Raw genomic sequence first — 19,129 nt, forward strand, 5'->3', positions numbered from 1 at the left:
AGGACACAGAGGCGCCAGGCAAATTCATGAGTGAAAGTGCACTGCATACTACTGCACATTGAAACAGCGAAGTGCTACACTCACCAGACTGCTCTGATATTTGTTTCTCTGGAGTTAAGTGAACTAAGATGTCCTTCTGAAGTTTGACTGTGGAATGTGTTTTAGTTGCTGTGGAATTATTAAGACTCTGCCCAAGGTTGTTTTTATTTATTTATTTTTTGTCACGGGAGCGGTGAGTTTTGGAAATTATCGACTTTCTTTTCAGTTGATAATAGTCCCTATTCACATAGCTTGATATTAGAACATGACGATTTTGTTGTTTTACTAAAACATGTATTGTTTTATGTTCTATGTATGTCGTGTAATTACAAAGTAAAACTACGCTTCAGTTTCCTGCACTGAGACAATAGCAGGTGAGCGCGTGAGTTGTTACCCATTTCTGCCACAAGGGGGAGTGCCCTCATAAGTCAGGAGAGAATTCTGAGTGTAGCAGTGGGTCAACACACGTTTTCAACAGTGTTGACCCTAAATTTCTAACTGCTTCCAGCTTGCCCACTTTTTCTAGTTAAATTTCAAGCTGCTGAGAAATGAAAGAGCTGCAGACGAGAAAGATTTTCACAAATGCAGAGGGAAAAGATACGACTTCATAAAAGAGATTTGTAATATTTAATACAGGACATGTCCAACAAATCCAAGTTAACAAAAAAAGATAGGAATAACATCATCTCTACAAAAAGATAATATCTTTAACATTTACACGACACCCATTCAGTTTGATGTCAGCAATTGTTTTGTTGGTATTTTGTGGGCCTCAGTTTCTGCAAAAGGTTGATATGTTGGAATACAACTCTTAAACCCAAAATGTCTCTGTATGTTTATGTAGGAAAGCCTTGTATAAACTATCCAATACAGCCAAGAAAATGGTTTCTGGCCATGTTCTTAGATGGAAATGGTGACACAGACATGCCATGGGAATTTCAAAATAAAGGCAGATCTCTAAGATGATAATATGGATCAATATTTTCAATTAGAATTGATTATACTGGATCGTTGATCATTAGATCAATATATCAATCCAGATCGCAAGCTTGTCACAAACAAAAACTCATAATACTAATAATATTCTCTTTTCCCCTCTAAAAACAATTACATTATAACAATAACAGCATAATTAAGCAAAGAAACACAAACTCTATTTCAGTTTTAACTGATAATTCATGATTTCACACATCAGTCTCTTTAAATTTATGTTGATTCAGTCTGAGAGCAACGTCAGCAGCACTGCATCAAAAACAAAGGCCAGACAAAGTGAAGAAATATCTGTGTTGCCAGACCTTGTGAGTCTGTGATGCTGGAAAAGGGACAGGTCTCAAACACAGTTCATTTTCTCCTGACTGGTTTTCATTTTTGGTGTCCGAATGATTGGAGGAATCCACGTGACCCAGATCCAAGAAATGACTCTACAGTGAGCCGTCTCTCTTCTAGACTGTCTCTGCCTCCACCTGCACTCAGGAAACTGTAATTTGGACCCAGATGCAGCTCTACACCCGGCTGCTGCAACAGGTGTTTGTTCTGCATCCAGCCTACTCTCACAACCCAGCGTACATCCAGCTGCTGCCACCAGGCCCATAACTGCATCTTTATTGACGACCCTTGATCATGTTATTTTGAAAAAAAAAAAAAAAAAAAAAAAAAAAGGCAAAACAAACACTTGTATTGTCATTGAAAAATATTTCATTGGTTAAAGCTATGAGTCTACTTGAAAGTACATTTAAAAGTTGACTCATATTTTAACTTCTAATATAAATTCTTCAGCAACGCATCTGAAAATTATTGCGATGTCATGACATTCAGCTGCTGTGTCGTCTTGTTTCTCTGGTTAGTCGACGTCGGTGTGGAGGCTGTTGATCAGTGGAGTCCAACAGAGGAAGAGGGAGCGTCGACGTCGTCATAGTTCACTGAACCGCCATCATCATTATCATTATGCACCTGTGGAATACAACACAATTCAATGCAATGCAGTGCAATACAACACAACACACAAGAGTTTGTGTGCAGCAGTTTCAGAAGTTTTGAAGTTCAGTGCTGAGCCATCTTGTGCCTGTGGGGTTAAATGCAGATGTGACACAGCTAACTAACTAGCTTCCCTGTTAAATTCAGCCGGCTAAACTCCTGTAGGCTCAGTCTCAAGAGCTCACTTACAAAATGTCTTTGAAAGAAACAACTCTTGGGCAAAGTTGCTTCATCAATGTGATTGGAGAATGGATAAATGGCTATTTGTCAAAGACCGTTCCAAATGGAGCTGCTTGTAAAATGTTAAGGTGTTGTTTTTATGATCCCTTTTTTTTTTTTTTTTTACTCAGAATTTGGACACAAGATATTCAAGGTATACACGCCACCAAAACATGTCATCATGGTTTATGTCCAAATGTGGACACAGAGCAACTAAAGCTGATGGTTCTGCTGCTGTCCAGTCACTGTAGAAGATGAAGAGACTGTACAGAATCTGGCTTTGGAGACACTTTGACAGCCTCACAGGAAGCAGCCCATCAGAAGCTGCTTCACTGTGGAGCCTCTGACCAAATTTAAAATCGACACAAGTATTAACACACATGCAGTTACAATCCTACAAGACAGAAATGGCTGGCTAGTTATGGAATGGGAAAGGTAATGCCACCATGTTTTATGTCATTTTTCAGATTAATTTTTAAAACTTACAGCGTTGCCCTCAGGTGTTTTCATCTTCACTGGAAAAACACAAAGAGAACAGTTTAAATTCTATAATGACAGTTTGTTTTAACCAGATGAATTTGTTTTTATTTCTGAATTTCTTCACCTCTTGTTCTGCACCACGTTCTGATGAGCAGAGCGGTCATTACAGTAAGGAGGAGCAGCTCTGCAACACGAAGAGCCAACATGAGGTGGGTCACACCAGAGGAACCTGTGGAACCTGATTATAAGAAAAACATGACATGTAGACAATTAAAGAAGAGAGAGGAAATAAGATTAAAAATAATCATCATCATCATCCCTGAACCTAATTAGGGTAAGTGACTTTGCAAATGAATGAATAAGTAATTTCCCCCTGGGGATCAATAAAGTATTCTGATTCTGATTCTGAATGAATAATCATTAATCATTATCATAATCAGGCTGATCATGTGGCTACATCAGTAAAACTACATAGATTAAACATAAAAATGAATTTTTGGTTATGAAACTGGAATCTGTAACTTTGTGTGGTGTGTGTGTGTGTGTGTGTGTGTGTGTGTGTGTGTGTGCATCCATGCAAGTGAGTGTGTGAACTTGATTTTACAATAATGTTTCCTGGGTTAATATAGAAAAATAGAGAAAAATATGGGGCCCCTAAATGGTTATGGGGTTAAAAATGCATTAAAAAATTCTGCATTTGCTTTTTAGCATCAGTAAATAGTTCAAATGTTTCATATACAGTAAATAATTAAATCATCCATCCAGTTCTCCATGGTTACTTTGAGCAAGTAATAAGAAGTTTCTGTTATTTCTTCAATCATAATTCAGATATTTTAAACAACTTATCACATTCTCAGTTTTCCTCACCTGAGGACAGAGAGGTGAGGTCAAACATCTCCACATTTCCACTGAGTTCAGAAACTTGACACTTCAGTCTCTCTTTGTCACAGTGATTCTTCTGAAGGGTCACAGTGGTGTCGCAGGGAGACGCTGATATTTGAATGTCACTGGAACTTTGATCCAACCTTTCCTCCCCACACAGCCACGTCACCGTCTGTCTACACCGTCCAAATGTGGACACAGAGCACTGCAACTTCAGCTGATGGTTCTGCTGCTGTTCAGTCACTGGAGAAGATGGAGAGATTGGGAGAGGAAGACAGTGACAGAGGAAAGTTAACTACATTACTGTGATCACTAGAATCCAAGAATGTAGTTTGAGCTGAACAGGTTATAATGGAAATACTCACTCTGTATAAGAAACAGATAAACCTCAGCATCTGAACCTTGTTTTTGTTCTGATATAAACTGTTGACAGACGTAACGTCCAACATCCTCAGCTGTGACTTTCTTTATAACCAGAGAACAGTCCGCTGTAACACTCAGTCTGGCTGTGTTAGCTTGGGCAAACTTGCTTGGTGAAATCTTCCCATGGGCAACCAGCTCTTCTGATGAGATCTTTTTGACATGCTGAACGTACCAGGTGGTATACTGACATTTATCCTGATTGGGTATCAAACTGCCACAAGGCAGAGAGACTTCAGCTCCATCTCTGACATAGAAATCTTGTCCAGTGACTGCTGGGGAGAAATTTTAAGAAAACTAAAACTGAACAAAAATAGAAATATGACTGCACAAGAAAAAAATTACTTTAAAGAGCATAACCTGAATTTAATGGAGAATGAAATGATTGTTGCAAAATGAAAATGAAAAACAAATGCAATGGCAAACATGGAACATAAAAAATAAAAAGATATAAACAGAATAATTAGAAGAAAGCCATGGTTGGCATTTAGTAAATTTGCAAATGAGTCCTGGAAAGATAGAATAATTGAACTTAAATCTATGACAAGAAGAATTAAAAGTAGTGTTCTCAGTGAAGTGAAGTTTTACTGTGTGTCTGTAATTTAGAATACATAATGCAGCCTCACCTGTGAAGGGAAACAGGAGTAACAGAAACAAAGACATTTTAGTCCGTCTGAACTCGGCCGTTGTGCCTTCCTCTCCCTCTTGCTCTCTCGCTGTTAACTGTCAAAACCTCTCAGACTAAAACTTCTTAAACATACAGATATTCTTCCTGTCATCAGTGGGAGGTCACTTCCTATTAGCAGCTTCTATTTCTTTTTTTTTTCTTCTTCTTCTGTGTGGTTGACTTTGTATGTGTGCAGTTTATCTGTTTTCTCTTCTCACTGAATTTCTTGAAGGTGCAAACAGAAAGAGGCTCAGATCGCACCAATGAAAAACTTTTTTTTTTATTTTTTCATTTTAGGTGACAGAGTGACTTACAGTGACAGTAGAAGAAAACAGGTGTCAGTTCCCACTGAAACTACAGTGAGGAGATGGAGGGTCAAAGAGTCACAGCGCCCTGTGATGCTGGACTCATCATGTAAAATAGAGAAGTAACAGGAAATGAATGAATTACAGAAGAAGGAGAAGAAGAAGAAGAGTTTATTTTTTCATTGTGGTGAGTAGAGGAGGAAGCTGTTCAGTGTAGAGAGGCTGACAGGAGCTGTTGATCTGTTTTCAGAAATGATCAACCACAGAGAAGATGTGGACAGACTCAGACCCTCCTGTGGTGAAGGAAGTAATGAGGTGAACTCCTCCACTGGAGAGCCACAAACTGAAAATGTCATTTTTATCTGCTTCTATCTTAACATTTGAGACAAGCAGGAAATGTTGTGTGAAGGCCTCACACCCAGCGACAAGGAAGCCGAGCTGAGGATGAGCCAAAACATTTAAATTATTTTCACTTTAAGGGCAAATTTCTACGGCAAATCAGCAGGGACAGAGTTTGTCTTCATTCTCTTGCAATAATGAGGTGATGGTTCACCCTTTTTTTTAATATATATATATATCTATATTATTTTGGACACATATTTCCCCAGTGCACACAAGATATGTAGGCCAATGCACAACCCAATAGTAAATAGCCTACAAGTATACCCCCCCCCCCCCCCCACACACACACACACACACACACACACACACACACACAGTCTTGCAAACAGGCTAAATTCTGTGCATCTATCTGATCTTGTTCATTTCTAATCTGTATTTTAGAGAGGTTTTGTGCAGTGGCAGGCTAAAGAGAGGAGGTGAAGAGGTGATGGTGGTCAGGACGTGTGATTCTGCTATCAGCCTCTCAACATGTTAAACAGCAGCATAAAGTTAGCACTGTAACATCATGCAGTTGGTTTTTGGGTCTAATTTGTGTATATACAAGAAGTGCTGCTATCTCTGGTCCAGGGTGTTAGCTGCAGTGGCTAAGCTGTTAGCATCTCCACACTGACACTGTGTAAGGGACAATGTAAGATGCTATTATTAAACTTCTCACTTCGCTTTTAACCACAGCGACGTACATGTGAGATTTTTATCCACCAACGAGCAAAGATCAATTCTGGAGAGAACAACAACACCAAGACACTCTGGGTCAGGAACAGATGGAAAAATTTTGAAATCATCACTAAAAGCCTCTTAAACCTTTGTTGCATGGATCTGGTAAATAAACTGTAGGTGTCACAGTGTTTTTCCAAATATCTTTGACCTGTTGTTGCTGACTCAAAGTGTTGACTTGTCAACTCAGGACTGGCAAGCAGTTGTGGTCACTGGCACCAGATGTTTATTAGGAACTGATTATTAAAATTAATTGAAACTGACAATACTGACAAACCTCTATGCTCTGTCTATTTTTTTTCTCCTGATGTTGGTTAAATAGAATTGACATGTTTTCTTTGCAAACAAAACAAACTCTCATATTACAGAGACTTGATCCAGATAAAAAGCAGAAGTCATAGAAGGAGGCTCTCAAATGCCTTTTTCTAATGTTGTATTTTGTAGCGATGATGTAGTTTCCTCTTAAAGAAGAAAAGGGAACTCCGAAAGCTTGGAAAAAATGTGTGAAGATTTTGTAGTTCAAGACAAATGCTCATAATAATAACTCTTTGACGTCCTGTGACTGATACGACTGATACGATAGATACGGCTCAAAGAGTGCTGCAAAGAACAGACTGGATTAGTGAGGAGTGAAGAGTCTCACTGCTTATAGACAACACTTTGCCTCTTAATTCTCACGGTGAAAATGACACTGTTCTGTGGGAAACAAAATCCACACATATGACGATATCTTAGCACCCTGAGAGGTGTTAGTTCCTCATTGTAGCTCTGAAGTCATTTTGCTGAGAGGCACAGGAAGTGTTTTGGTGTGAACGTTGGTTCAGCCGTGAGCAGAGGTCTGCTGGTTTGTCCTTCTCATGATGAGAGCATCAGCATCTGAACCACACAGAGATGACAGATACAGCCAGTCGACAGCATTACAAGGAAGGAGATGAGAGGCACATCAGCCTCAGAGAGCAGCTCTGGATTAAAAAAAATCCATCTCAACTCTCAACAACTCATTTAATCTCAGTGTTAATATCTTGTTTTTCTTCAAACAAGGTAAAAATGTGTGGGATGAAATAATCCAACTTTTTCAGGCTGTTCAACTTCTATTCAGAATTTTCTTGGATCGACTGTCATTGGGGGAGGGAACTAGGGGTGCTGGTGGTGAGACAGCACCCCCTCCTGGAGAGTATTGAGTACTGCAGGGGCTGGAGAAGAGGTTTACTTCCAAACAATTCCGTCCAAGGGTCCATGAATGCACCACCTCATGTGGGCCTTGTTGTAATGTTACATATTCAAAATGTGTTGTGTTATTGTCCCTCATTAGTAAGTGTAGTTCTTTATCGTGCCTAAATCAAATAAAAATGATAACTTCTATTAGCTTGCATCTAAATGTCTTAGCAGCAGGTAGTAAAGCCATACAGGAAACACAAAGAGGGAAAAGGCAACTTCATATTAGTAACAAGTACTTCTCACATTAATTCTTAAATTTTGTATTTATACTCTTTACTTGACTTTTTACTTATTGTCATTTAGATTTTCATTACAAGTTTGTGGTCTGAATGCCGCGATGTGGCATGAGCTGACAGCAGACGACAAAACTGCAGAGTTGAAGTAAAAGAAGAACCAGACTTTGCGAATGGTGTGAGGGTCGAGGAGTAAACTCAGGTGATGTCACCTGGTGGAGGTCTTGGTTGGAATGAAAACCTGCAGCCTCCTGGCCCTCCATGGCACATGATTGGACACCCCTGCTCTGAAGTGAAAGCAGCTGAAATTTATGAATGAGTTTGAAAGGACACAGAGGCGCCAGGCAAATTCATAGGTGAAAGTGCACTGCATACTACTGCACATTGAAACAGTGAAGCGCTACACTCACCAGACTGCTCTGATATTTGTTTCTCTGGAGTTAAGTGAACTAAGATGTCCATTCTGATGTTTGACTGTGGAATATGTTTTAGATGCTGTGGAATTATTAAGACTCTGCCCAAGGATGTTTTTATTTATTTATTTATTTATTTATTGGTCACAGGAGCGGTGAGTTTTGGAAATTAAAGACTTTAATGTGTTCTTTTACTAAAACATGTACTGTTTTATATTCTATGTATGTCGTGTAATTACAAAGTAAAACTACCCTTCAGTTTCCTGCCAGCAGGTGAGCACGTGAGTTGTTACCCATTTCTGCCACAAGGGGGAGTGTCCTCATAAGTCAGGAGAGAATTCTGAGCTTAGCAGTGGGTCAACACACGTTTTCAACAGAGTTGACCCTAAATTTGTAACTGCTTCCAGCTTGCCCACTTTTTCTAGTTAAATTTCAAGCTGCTGAGAAATGAAAGAGCTGCAGATAAGAAAGATTTTCACAACTGCAGTGGGAAAAGATGCAACCTCATAAAAGAGTAGTGTTGTAGTACTCGAGATCGGTCTTGGTCTCGAGACCGGTCTCGAGACCACTTTTTGAGGGTCTCGGTCTCGTCTCGGAATCGAAGGCATTTTCACTCGGTCTTGTCTCGGTCTCGGACTGGGCGAACTCGGAATTTTTGATCAAGACCGCTCGAGACCAGTCTCTCATACTTTGATAAGAGAAAAAAGAAAAGTGCAGCTGCTGCCTTCCCGGTGTCACACAGCCTTTGCGACACCTTGTGTGACACGCCCCCTGAACACGCAAAGTGGATAAAGACGGCTGGAGAAGCGGTGCTTATGTTGGGCGTCCCCGGGAAATCGCCATGAAAAATGTCGGCAAACTCTGGCTGGCTTTCTCTCTTGTTGCATAAGTCAGTGACAACGAGTACAAGGCAAATTGCAAAACGTCTCGGCGAGTGTGTTCTGTGGCTCATGGTGGACTGGCTGACGTGCGGCAACATGCAGGAGGGGATAGACATAGAATAAAAATGAGAACGGACAGGAACCAAACGGCAGTGTCAGTTTTTCATAGCTGTCACGGCTCCCGAGGTCGATACAGTAAGGGACATCATTATATGATAAACTTGATTTCCTATATGGTTGTGTATTTAGCAGAAGATGTCAGTGCTTATGCTGATGTGGGCATATACCCTACAGCACAGTTTCTCAAATGGGGGTATGCATACCCCTGGGGGTAAGTGGAGGAACTCCAGGGGGTACATGAGATTTTTAAAATTTATACAACAGGTAGATCCGACCGAGCAATCTGACTGGTCAATCAGAAGTTTAGAATGTGCTCAAATGAGCATGACAGCACGGCTAGCTATGCTCAAATGAAAAATACCTCATCACTGAAAATATTACTCCGCCTATATCTTATTGCCCGAGTCTGTGTGGTTTCCATGGCAACACGGAACGTTTCACTGAAACCCTCATCAAAAACCGCTGTCATCTTTGTTAGTCTGCATAATGGACCGATTTGTTGTCAGTTTTGATTTCTTTGGTGACCTAAGTTTGGATAAATGGCTGGACGAGGAAGACAAGACAGAAACAGATAAAGCCAAGATATGCGAGAGTGACGAGTGACGAGCTGGATCAGCTGGAGAGGTCAGGAAATGAAGCCGGTACGGCCCGGTCAAAGTCTTGGGCCGTCAAATGTCTACAAGACTACCTGACAAACACCGGACAAACAGCTGATTTTTCAGGTGTAAGTAAAGAAGAGCTAAACAAGATCCTCTGTGAATTTTATGGAGCTTTAATTTCTATAATAAAGACAATGAAATGCACAGACAGTACCCGCTGAGGCAGATTCAGCACCACGGACAGTACCAGCTGAGGCAGATTCAGCACCACGGACAGTACCCGCTGAGGCAGCGTCAGCACCACGGACAGTACCAGTAAGATTTTCCACGGAGATGTGCAGGCAATAACTTTGTTCTTGTTATTAATGTGTTAATGTTATCAGTTATTAATTAATGTATTAATCATTATTCATTTGTTTAGTCTTTATGAGTAGCCTTGGCCATTGATTTAATTAATTCGTCAGTTTGTTTGCATCTGTACATTGAAATGAACATTTAATAAATCAACACATCTGTGAAAACTGTCGTCTTTATTTCAGAGGTAAATTGATAACAGCCTGAAAAGGTGATTATATAACTCTGTTCAGCCTTAATGTGACTGCTTACTGTTGTTACTTTGCTGCCACATTAATCCGATCTGATGTTAAATTGGAGTGACACACCCCCAGCTGAAATAAAACATCTTCCAGTGAGTTTATGAAAAGATACATGTTTAGTTCATTTAATTTAGGTCTTATTCCTTTTTCTTTTAATCTTTCTTTATCAAATATCATATTTATCATTGCTTGTCAGGTCAATGATGGCGTACCTTTTACAAGAAGTCAAACAACAGATTTCCTTAGATTTGAGATTTGTTTCATTGTGCTGGTTGGAAAACAACAGCATTTTGTTTTTGTTGCTGTTGCATTTGTTTAAAAGCAAACTAAGTTTAAAAGAGATACCTGTCATTTTGTTCTATTGTGTTAGGATTTTTCTTTAATATACACTACTCACAAAAAGTTAGAGATATTTGGCTTTTGGGTGAAATGTAAAATGTTCACGCTACAGTGATATTATATCATGAAAGTAGGGCATTTAAGTAGAAGCATACACTGGTGATTTCCTCATCTCAAACAATTTATTGAAACAAAAGCCAACAACAGTGGTGGATATACCACAACAAAAAATGTCAGTGTCAATAACTTGTCATGTGCCCTTGAGCATCAATTACAGCTTGACAACGACGTCTCATGCTGTTCACAAGTCGACTTATTGTCTGCTGAGGCATGGCATCCCACTCTTCTTGAAGGGTGGCCCTCAGGACATTGAGGTTCTGGGGTACAGAGCTCCGAGCCTCTACACGGCGACTCAGCTGATCCCATAGGTTTTCTATGGGATTCAGGTCTGAGAAAGTGCAGGCCACTCCATTTGAGGTACCCCAGTCTCCAGCAGCCGTTCCCTAATGATACGACCTCGATGAGCTGGAGCATCAAACACCTGATGTGAATTTTGCTGTTAAACTCCTTGTTAGAAAACAGCAACTTGTGCAAAAAGTACTGAAACACTGAACAGTTGGACATGTGCATTCAAAAGTTTACAGAAGGTCACATTAAGTTCACCTGTAAAGGTTATAATGCATTTTAGGTTCATCCTGAAATTTCACCCGAAAGCCGAATATCCCTAACTTTTTGTGAGTAGTGTATATGGTCTTGGTCTCGTCTCGGTCTCGACATCCAAATGTCTTGGTCTCGTCTCAGTCTCGACCTCCAAATGTCTTGGTCTTATCTTGGTCTCGGTACTCTCTAGTCTCGTTAATGTCTTGGTCTTGGTTGGTGCACTGAAAAAATGGGAGATGGCAGGTTGTTCATTTTACAGAAATGAATTTGGTATATATAACATGACTGAATTACATACCGCTTCAGAACATATATCAATCTTGTTGAATTTATTTAATTGCAAGGAATGTAAAATCTTTAAATCTGAATCATGTTCAGAGACATAAAAGTAATCATGTTTTGTCATGACCGGATGTGGGCAAAAGCGCCAGGAAGACTGAACAGAAGCGGGAAGATCATCAGTCGCGGCCATTTTTTTGTGCCACATGACCGTTACTGGACTTTGGAAGCTCTCTGGAGAGACTAGCTACTTGGAGAAGGTAAAGAAAGAAAGAAAGAAAGGGGGGGAACCTTTTCAAACAAGAGTTGTACTTATTTCCCATTGTTTTCGCTTGGCTTTTGTTTTATAGACGTTAGTGAGCCATTTTGTGCTGACATTTGTAATATTAAGCAACTTGAACTTTAGTTAGCCAAGTAAACATTCACTAAGGTATGCTAATAGATATGATAGTTGTTGCCGTCATACAATAATACCGTGAAAACGTTCGTTAAATAATGCCTGTAAGATTCACGAAATGCATGTGATTAGGGCATGAATCCATTTTGTTCTGTAAACAAGAATGAGCTCCATTGCTGACATGTCTTATTAAAATGAACTTGAATCCAGTTAAATTTAGCTCTGAATTTAAATTTATTGTAATGTTAACTGTCTGTGTGCAGACGGGAGATGGTTCAAACATTGACACTAATGCCTGCAGATCGGAACGTAGCTTATATTTAGACATATTTAGACTTTCAGTGTCAATTTAAGTCAAATAAAGTCAGGCTAAGCTACTGCAAGTTACTATCAGGCAAAACTTCCTGTCGGCGACTTACATTAAAGGCAAGTATGGTTGTTTTAGCCCGAAGGCTTTTACTGTGAAATGCGAAAGGAAGCAGTAACAAGCTGGTAACAGCGTTCGCTTGTTATCATGATGCTTTTGGTCTTAACTGCATTTTGTCGGACAAAAACAGGGCAGGGCACGGTGAGTTGACAACTTAAGTTATTATTTCAGGGGCAAAACGAGGATGCTTTGGAACTGAAACAGAAATGGATTGGTCATATTATTTCTTATATGAATGAAAGCACGAGACTTATTTATTTTCCAAACATTTCACACAAAACCACTACCGCGTGTCAGTCAGGCGATAATGAGCCTATGATATTTATAAGATCGAGTTATGCATGAAATGGACGGACTTTCTTGTCATTATGACAATTCATTATATTTACATAACTTTGGGACTTACTGAATCTATATAAAGAAACAGTAATGCTCACGATCTAAATAGCTAACATTAGCTTCCTATATGGGCAGCAGCTAACTTGTACTTGGACATAGCACCTTATTCTTTTGGACCTGAGATACACCTTATGCTCTAAATCTACATAATATTTAGCCGGGGTGTGTAAGATGTAAACAAATAAGCCCAATTTCTCTAAAACTTCACCACCCAGTTGCAATAAAATTTATGTCAGAAATATTTATTTTTTCCATTTATTATTTATTTTTTCCATTTATGTATTTTTGAAAAACACTCAATGTCAAGTGTTGGTGTTTAATTTCATCTTTTGCATAGAAATGTTAATAATAACAATAGTACTAATGGTGCATTTTATTTGATAGGTGCCTTTCTGAACAGCCAGTGAAGACCATTAGTTGGATTTTGATGCTTCAAAGGCTCTGTAGTAGTGGTGAGTATTGTGGATTTTGTAATTTAATTTCCTTTCATTTGTTTAAATAAATAAATAAAATAAAATAAAATAAAACTTAGATATTAAAGAGTGAACCTACAGCTCCTAGGTATAAGTGTGCTGTCAGTTTTGAAAATATTTGTTGCCTGCATTTTGTATACTGTATGCTAAAACTGCTTAGATATTTGCAGTTAAGCATATTATGAAAGTGTTATAAAAGTGAAACAGTTGAGTATTACTGTACACCGATATTAAATTGTTTAAAGAAAGCCTAGTTATGGATTAACTGACATGCTCTTTCTCTCTTTTCTCTCTGCAGTGTATGTGGCAGTGTAAGGGGTGTTCACTAACTGTCTCAAGTAGGTCTCAACTACTTAATCACTACAAACTTAAACATCCACACTTTGGGCGCACGATCCGATATCCATGTACATATTTAAAATGTCCATGCACTTTTAAGACATGGAATGCTTTAATCGTACATCAAAGTAGAGTTCACTCCACACCAGTAGGTCAGAGACAAACAGAGCTATCAATCTTTAGTCGTCACATATGTGCATGTAATGATTTAGCTAATGAAAGAGATTACTTTGTTCATATTAACACACATCTTAAGAGGAATGAGAATGTTTCTTGCATGTTTATAGGCTGTAGTTTTACAACCAGTATTTACGGAACTTTTAAGTCTCATAAAAGTCGCAGGCATACACCTCATACCTTAACTGATTTCAATCCAGGTGTAGTGAGAATAACTAGAGTGGCATCTCCTTCATTAGATGATTCCTTTGTTGAAAGCCATGATGAAGAGTGTGAGGAACATGATCATCACAAAGCATCCTTGCCTGACTGAGAGAGGCTCAGTCACTGGATATGCTGGGTGGAAAGCAAGTTTGAAGAATAAATTGGCAATCTACCGCACTCACCTGAGGAAACTGGGGTGTCCTGAAGTGACGGTAAACTCTCTCAAGCACAAACCAGAGGGTAAATCAAGTGCTGCTTTTGCCATCAAGAAACCAAGGCGGTCTGAAGTGAACTATTGTCCTCCCTATCCTACTGGAGAATCTGATGAGAGCCTTGAGAGTCTGAGGCTGGAACTTCTTTCAGATGTCAAGAAGAAGAACAACAGGGAGGTAGTGAGGGTGAAAATGGAAAAGACTTTTGCGTATAGGAGGTATGAGGTGGTTCGCAACACACCCATGGTGGAAGACTTCAAGACACGGTGGCCAGCACTCTTCGATGTACCTGAGGTATACGTAATGAATCAACTGAATTTGTTAAGATGAGATTTTTTAATCCTGCCTTTGATGGTGTTTGTAACAATTAGGTATTCAAATCCAACATCAGCAGATAAAGGGAGGGGGGGTGTTACAAGTACAGATACAACGGGAAAATGAATAAATTGTAGTAAAGAAATTAAACAATAGAGGTAATCACTAACCTTTGTGGTAATGCCCTTGGATTTGTTGATCTTTTTTTTTTAAAAAGCACTGCTTGCCTTGCTGAATTGCTGGACATTTTTACATTTCCCTTTTTTCCTTTCCTTTCCTTTCCTATCCTTTCCTTTTTTTCCTTTTACTTTCAGATAAATGCTGAATTCAAGCGTATCACCACTGTGCCCATGCAGTCCAGATTTCTGTCCCAGCTGGATGTCCACGCCGACAAACTTTTTGAGTTGTTCAAAAAGAGAGGAGGACAGATAGGCAAAAGATTACAGAGCATTATGGTACCAATGGCTCAGGTAAGAATGCATTCCTGGACAACATCTGTATGTGATATTGAACTAATATTATTAAGCAATACCACATATCAGCATGGCTGTGAGTGCTGAAGATAATCCCAGCTACAGTATAACAACACAATGTCACGGGTGATATTTTTCATACCATACAACAGTTCTACAAATAACACCATCAAATAATGGTGATAAGACACAACAGATAATGATTTACTTATTTAATCAGTTTCCGCCTCCACCAATACAGAACAATTCTGTCAGAAATCAAATACTGTAGCTGAATTGAGCATTAACAGTTCCCTGACTGCAATCTAGCTTGCCTGGAGGTTTCCACCATAGTATCTGCTCATGATTCTTTATAGCCAATAGTCATCACCAAAACCAGAAACACAGTCTGTGAGGCAGCACTGCCAACAGTCAACAATGGGGGCAAAAAATGGAAAAAAGTGGCCATCAGTATCCAAGCTTTTCCTCCCACGTGGTGTCTTCTAACCACCATTAATGCTTTAACTCTGGTTATTTTAGAAAACATATTCATCTTTGCGCTGTTGTGGTGTAAATTTACAATGTAAGTCCTGACTGTTAATGCAGTTAACAGTTATTACTGAACACTGATAAAGCGGAGTGATACATAGATAACAATTGTACCCTAACTGCTAATCTGAATATAGAAAAGGGATTCTAATTACATGGCATGTTGTTGTGCTTTAACCAGGATGACGACATTGACCTGAGAAGAGAATGTACTATCAAGGGACTCTGCGTGTACCTCAACGAGGACCCAGAAAATCTTGTGAAGGAACATATGGTAAGTACAGTTTAGTTGTTCATAAGTTCATAATATTGAGTTTTTAGATTTTGTTCAAATTTTCTGAAAATCCAAACCTCAACAGTTCAGGAAATCATGTAGAATGCTTGTGTCCCAGCCAGGGCTCTAAAATTAACTTTTTTACTTGTTAGAGCCACGCTCCCAAAAAGTTAGGAGCGCGACACAAAATTTTGGAGCGTACACACCAAAATCTAAAAAGCACCAACAATACAGATTTTTAATGTTAAAAAAAAAAACGATAATATAACACTCCACATTAACAACACAACTGTCTCCAACAAATGAAATTTCTTAAACAATATGACAGTCTTTAGTTCATTCATTACCAAAGGTTTCCACTACTTTGGCTTTAAGCCATATCCTGAGGCCAGGATTTAAAATTTGGTCTCCTGGCTCTCTGCCCTTCCACCCATCTCTTCATGCCTGTGAGGCATCAAACATGTCACCATTTCCCACCAAAAACAAAATTTTACAAGATGACATTTGAACACATCATGATAACGTAATAATTTACTTTCGCCTAATGCTTGTTTTTACTCAATGGAACCTAGTCACAGAATGATGCCTATGCTTTACTGAAGCGCTGCGGTCGTGCTGTTGTGGTAGGCTGGTTCTTTTTTACAGTAGACACACTGTACAGAGTTTTCAGTTTGTTTCAGCTTGAAATGATCCAAAACTTTGGACACTTTCTGTTGTTTTCTCTGGTCCAGTTGCTGCTAAGCCTCGGTATAGTAACTCTTCATTCATGCGCTGAATAGTAACTCTCAGTACCGCGAAATGGAGAGATTGACGGCTAATATTAACCAATCTAGAACCAGTACTGAGGTTTAGGACATGAAGCTCTCCTTTGATTGGCCAGAATGGTGACTGTCAGCTCAAGGGAACACACTAGTTGCGCTCCATTCGGTACGCCCGGCTGCGGTATGTCGAGTAGATGTATGCACAGCCCCAATACACACGCCCATCTCTATTCAAGCAGCAGGAGCGGTTTGCATGCCTATTGACAACCAAATGTACAGCAAAAGAGGCGTTTAACTGGGGGGGAAAGTGGTCGCACAGGTGTGACTATTTTTATTTAAAGGTCACAATTTCAAGCCCTGGTCCCAGCCAGTCCTCAAGGACCACCTGTCCTGCAAGTTTTTGTTCCAGCTCTACTCTTGCACACCTGATATAATTAAAGGGTTAATACTGATGGGTAGAAACTGAACAGTGCATCCATGGAAGTATGTAGCCCTTAACTGGATCAAGTAAACGAGTGGAGCTGGCACAAAAATATGTACGGTTTTTGAGGACTGGTTTGGGCACCTCGGAAGCTGCTCAGCTGATCAGAAAATTGGATTGACTAACCTGACACTTTCATCCCTGGCGGACAAATGAAGATTATAGTTCACCAGTTTTTTTTTTTTTCAAGTTTGAAATAACTTAATCTGTTCTGCAACCACTTGTGACCCTAATGGTGTATTCCAGTAATAATTTGAGAAGCCCTGATTGCTTTCCCCTCATCACATGCCATCTTGGGAGTCCCTGCTGTTGTCTTGCCATTCCACTACTCTGAAAATCGAACTGGACTTAAGTGACATCAACCCTTAAAGGGGCATGTCTTACCCAAAATGCATTTTGGTTTTCATCATTTCTTCTGCACAACGTATGATAGAAAATCAAGTGATAACCAGTGCAAGTAAACAAACAATATTTAGAGATTTTAGCATATGCAGTCTTAACACTTGAGTAGTATAAGTCAGTGGTTCTCAACTGGTCTTGCCTCAGGGTCCACATACACTATATGGACAAATGTATCGGGACACACGTCTGCAAAGGGGGACCAACTCCATATGAATGCCTCTGGATTTAGAATGGGATGTCATAGAAGCTCCTGTAGGTGTAATGTGTAGGTGGCCCATTGCTTTTGTCTATACAGTGTATGTTCTTATTCATTAAGTCATAGTCCACACACTAACTTAGGAGCTTTTAAGAGCTTAAGAGATTTTAACATGAGCAGCAGACTGTATTTTCATTTTAACTTAATATGTCCTCTACAGGCCGCCGACGAAGCCCGCATCCAGGAGGCCATTGAGGAGACCACTGTGGGAATCTATGTGATCAAACAAAATGCCAGTGATAAACCAGAAGACATCGGGATCGTCCTTGAGGGCCAGACTGTGTTGCAGGATTTGGACAATCTGGCTTTTGCAGCTGCCATGTTGTTTGGACTGCTGTATGCTTTGAACCTAAACTATCCTGCTGAACTGAAGTACACCTTTGAAGTCCTCCAGAAGATTGTCATGAAGCTGGAAGGTAATACACTCTCCAAGAAAGCCCAGTTCTCAAAAACAGACTCTGTCAGTGAACTGTTTGAACAATTTGTTCATGGGTAGGGGAACACTATGCAGTTGTCCATGTTAGCCATTGCTTCCATTGTAGCGATCAGGGATTCAGTATGTTACTCTTACAGATGCCTTTGGACATGTCTTTCACTTAATCTCACTGAACTGCCTTGCTTTTTGCCCCCCCCCCCCCCCCCCCCCCCCCCCCCCCGCTGCATTCAGCATTTACTTATTTATTTTTTTGGGTCTATTTTGGCTGTTTTTGTAAAATTGCATTGACAAGGAAAGTTTCTTGTAGCATTCAACCAAGAGAGTATTTTGGCACAGTAAATATAGCGACATATTGTAGTTATCAGGGAATAACCCAGTAGTTATTCTTTATTGAATTTAACAAGTTGCACCTACAGGAGCTGTAGTTAAATTTGTGAAGGTTTTGTGTGATTTTTTTTTTTCTGACAAGGAAAGACATTTAGCAATGATGGGTAAATATTCTAGTATTTGAGCTACACTTAATCACGATGACAGTTCATAAAGACTCTTTACATTAGTGATCGACCAATATTTTTCATCAATTGGTATTGCAATTTTGATTTACAGGATGCCTGGTTTTAAAACTGCTCAGAGTCTGCCTCATTTCAGTTTTATAGTAGTATTTGCTTGTAAATGCTTTCACAATTAAACACAAGAAATTTGATCTAGTATCACTGATGTTACCTTCAGCTGTAGCACCTTAATCATTAGAAATAGTTTTTTTGTCATTTTCAGAAATATTTTGCGAACTTTCTCAATTTTTTCTATTGTTTTCCCTTTTCCCATGTTTTTGAAAGAAATTAATTTAATTTGTACATCATTATATCAACAAAGAAATACATCTTTTTGTCCTTTTTGTTTTTAAATTTGATTTTTTTGCAAATTTTTCTTGTAATTTTCTTTCTTTTTGTTTGTTTGTTCATTTTTTCAACAGTATAATAAAATTAAACATTTGTTAGTTCAAAGCCAGGTTTGTGTTGGTGTCTCTAACACAGTAAATTTGACACTGCAATTTTCACATTTATTACAAATTAGTATCAGCCCTGAATATCAGTTATTGGTGTCCTGGATTACTCATAATTAGTATTAATCCTGA

General features: G+C 39.2%; 1 protein-coding gene across 1 annotated transcript; it reads left to right on the forward strand.

The window, feature by feature from the left end:
• The first annotated feature begins 13,915 nt into the window (after nucleotides 1-13,915).
• On the forward strand, nucleotides 13,916-18,138 carry LOC115356593 (uncharacterized). The gene is made up of 4 exons (XM_030047810.1): nucleotides 13,916-14,362; nucleotides 14,698-14,853; nucleotides 15,566-15,658; nucleotides 17,719-18,138. Exons 1-4 carry the CDS (start codon nucleotides 13,916-13,918, stop codon nucleotides 18,052-18,054), a joined length of 1,032 nt encoding a protein of 343 aa, XP_029903670.1. The 3' UTR covers nucleotides 18,055-18,138.
• Nucleotides 18,139-19,129: the final 991 nt, after the last annotated feature.

This window comes from Myripristis murdjan, chromosome 24 (genome assembly GCF_902150065.1).
Source record: "Myripristis murdjan chromosome 24, fMyrMur1.1, whole genome shotgun sequence".
In the NCBI taxonomy this organism is placed as follows: domain Eukaryota; kingdom Metazoa; phylum Chordata; class Actinopteri; order Holocentriformes; family Holocentridae; genus Myripristis; species Myripristis murdjan.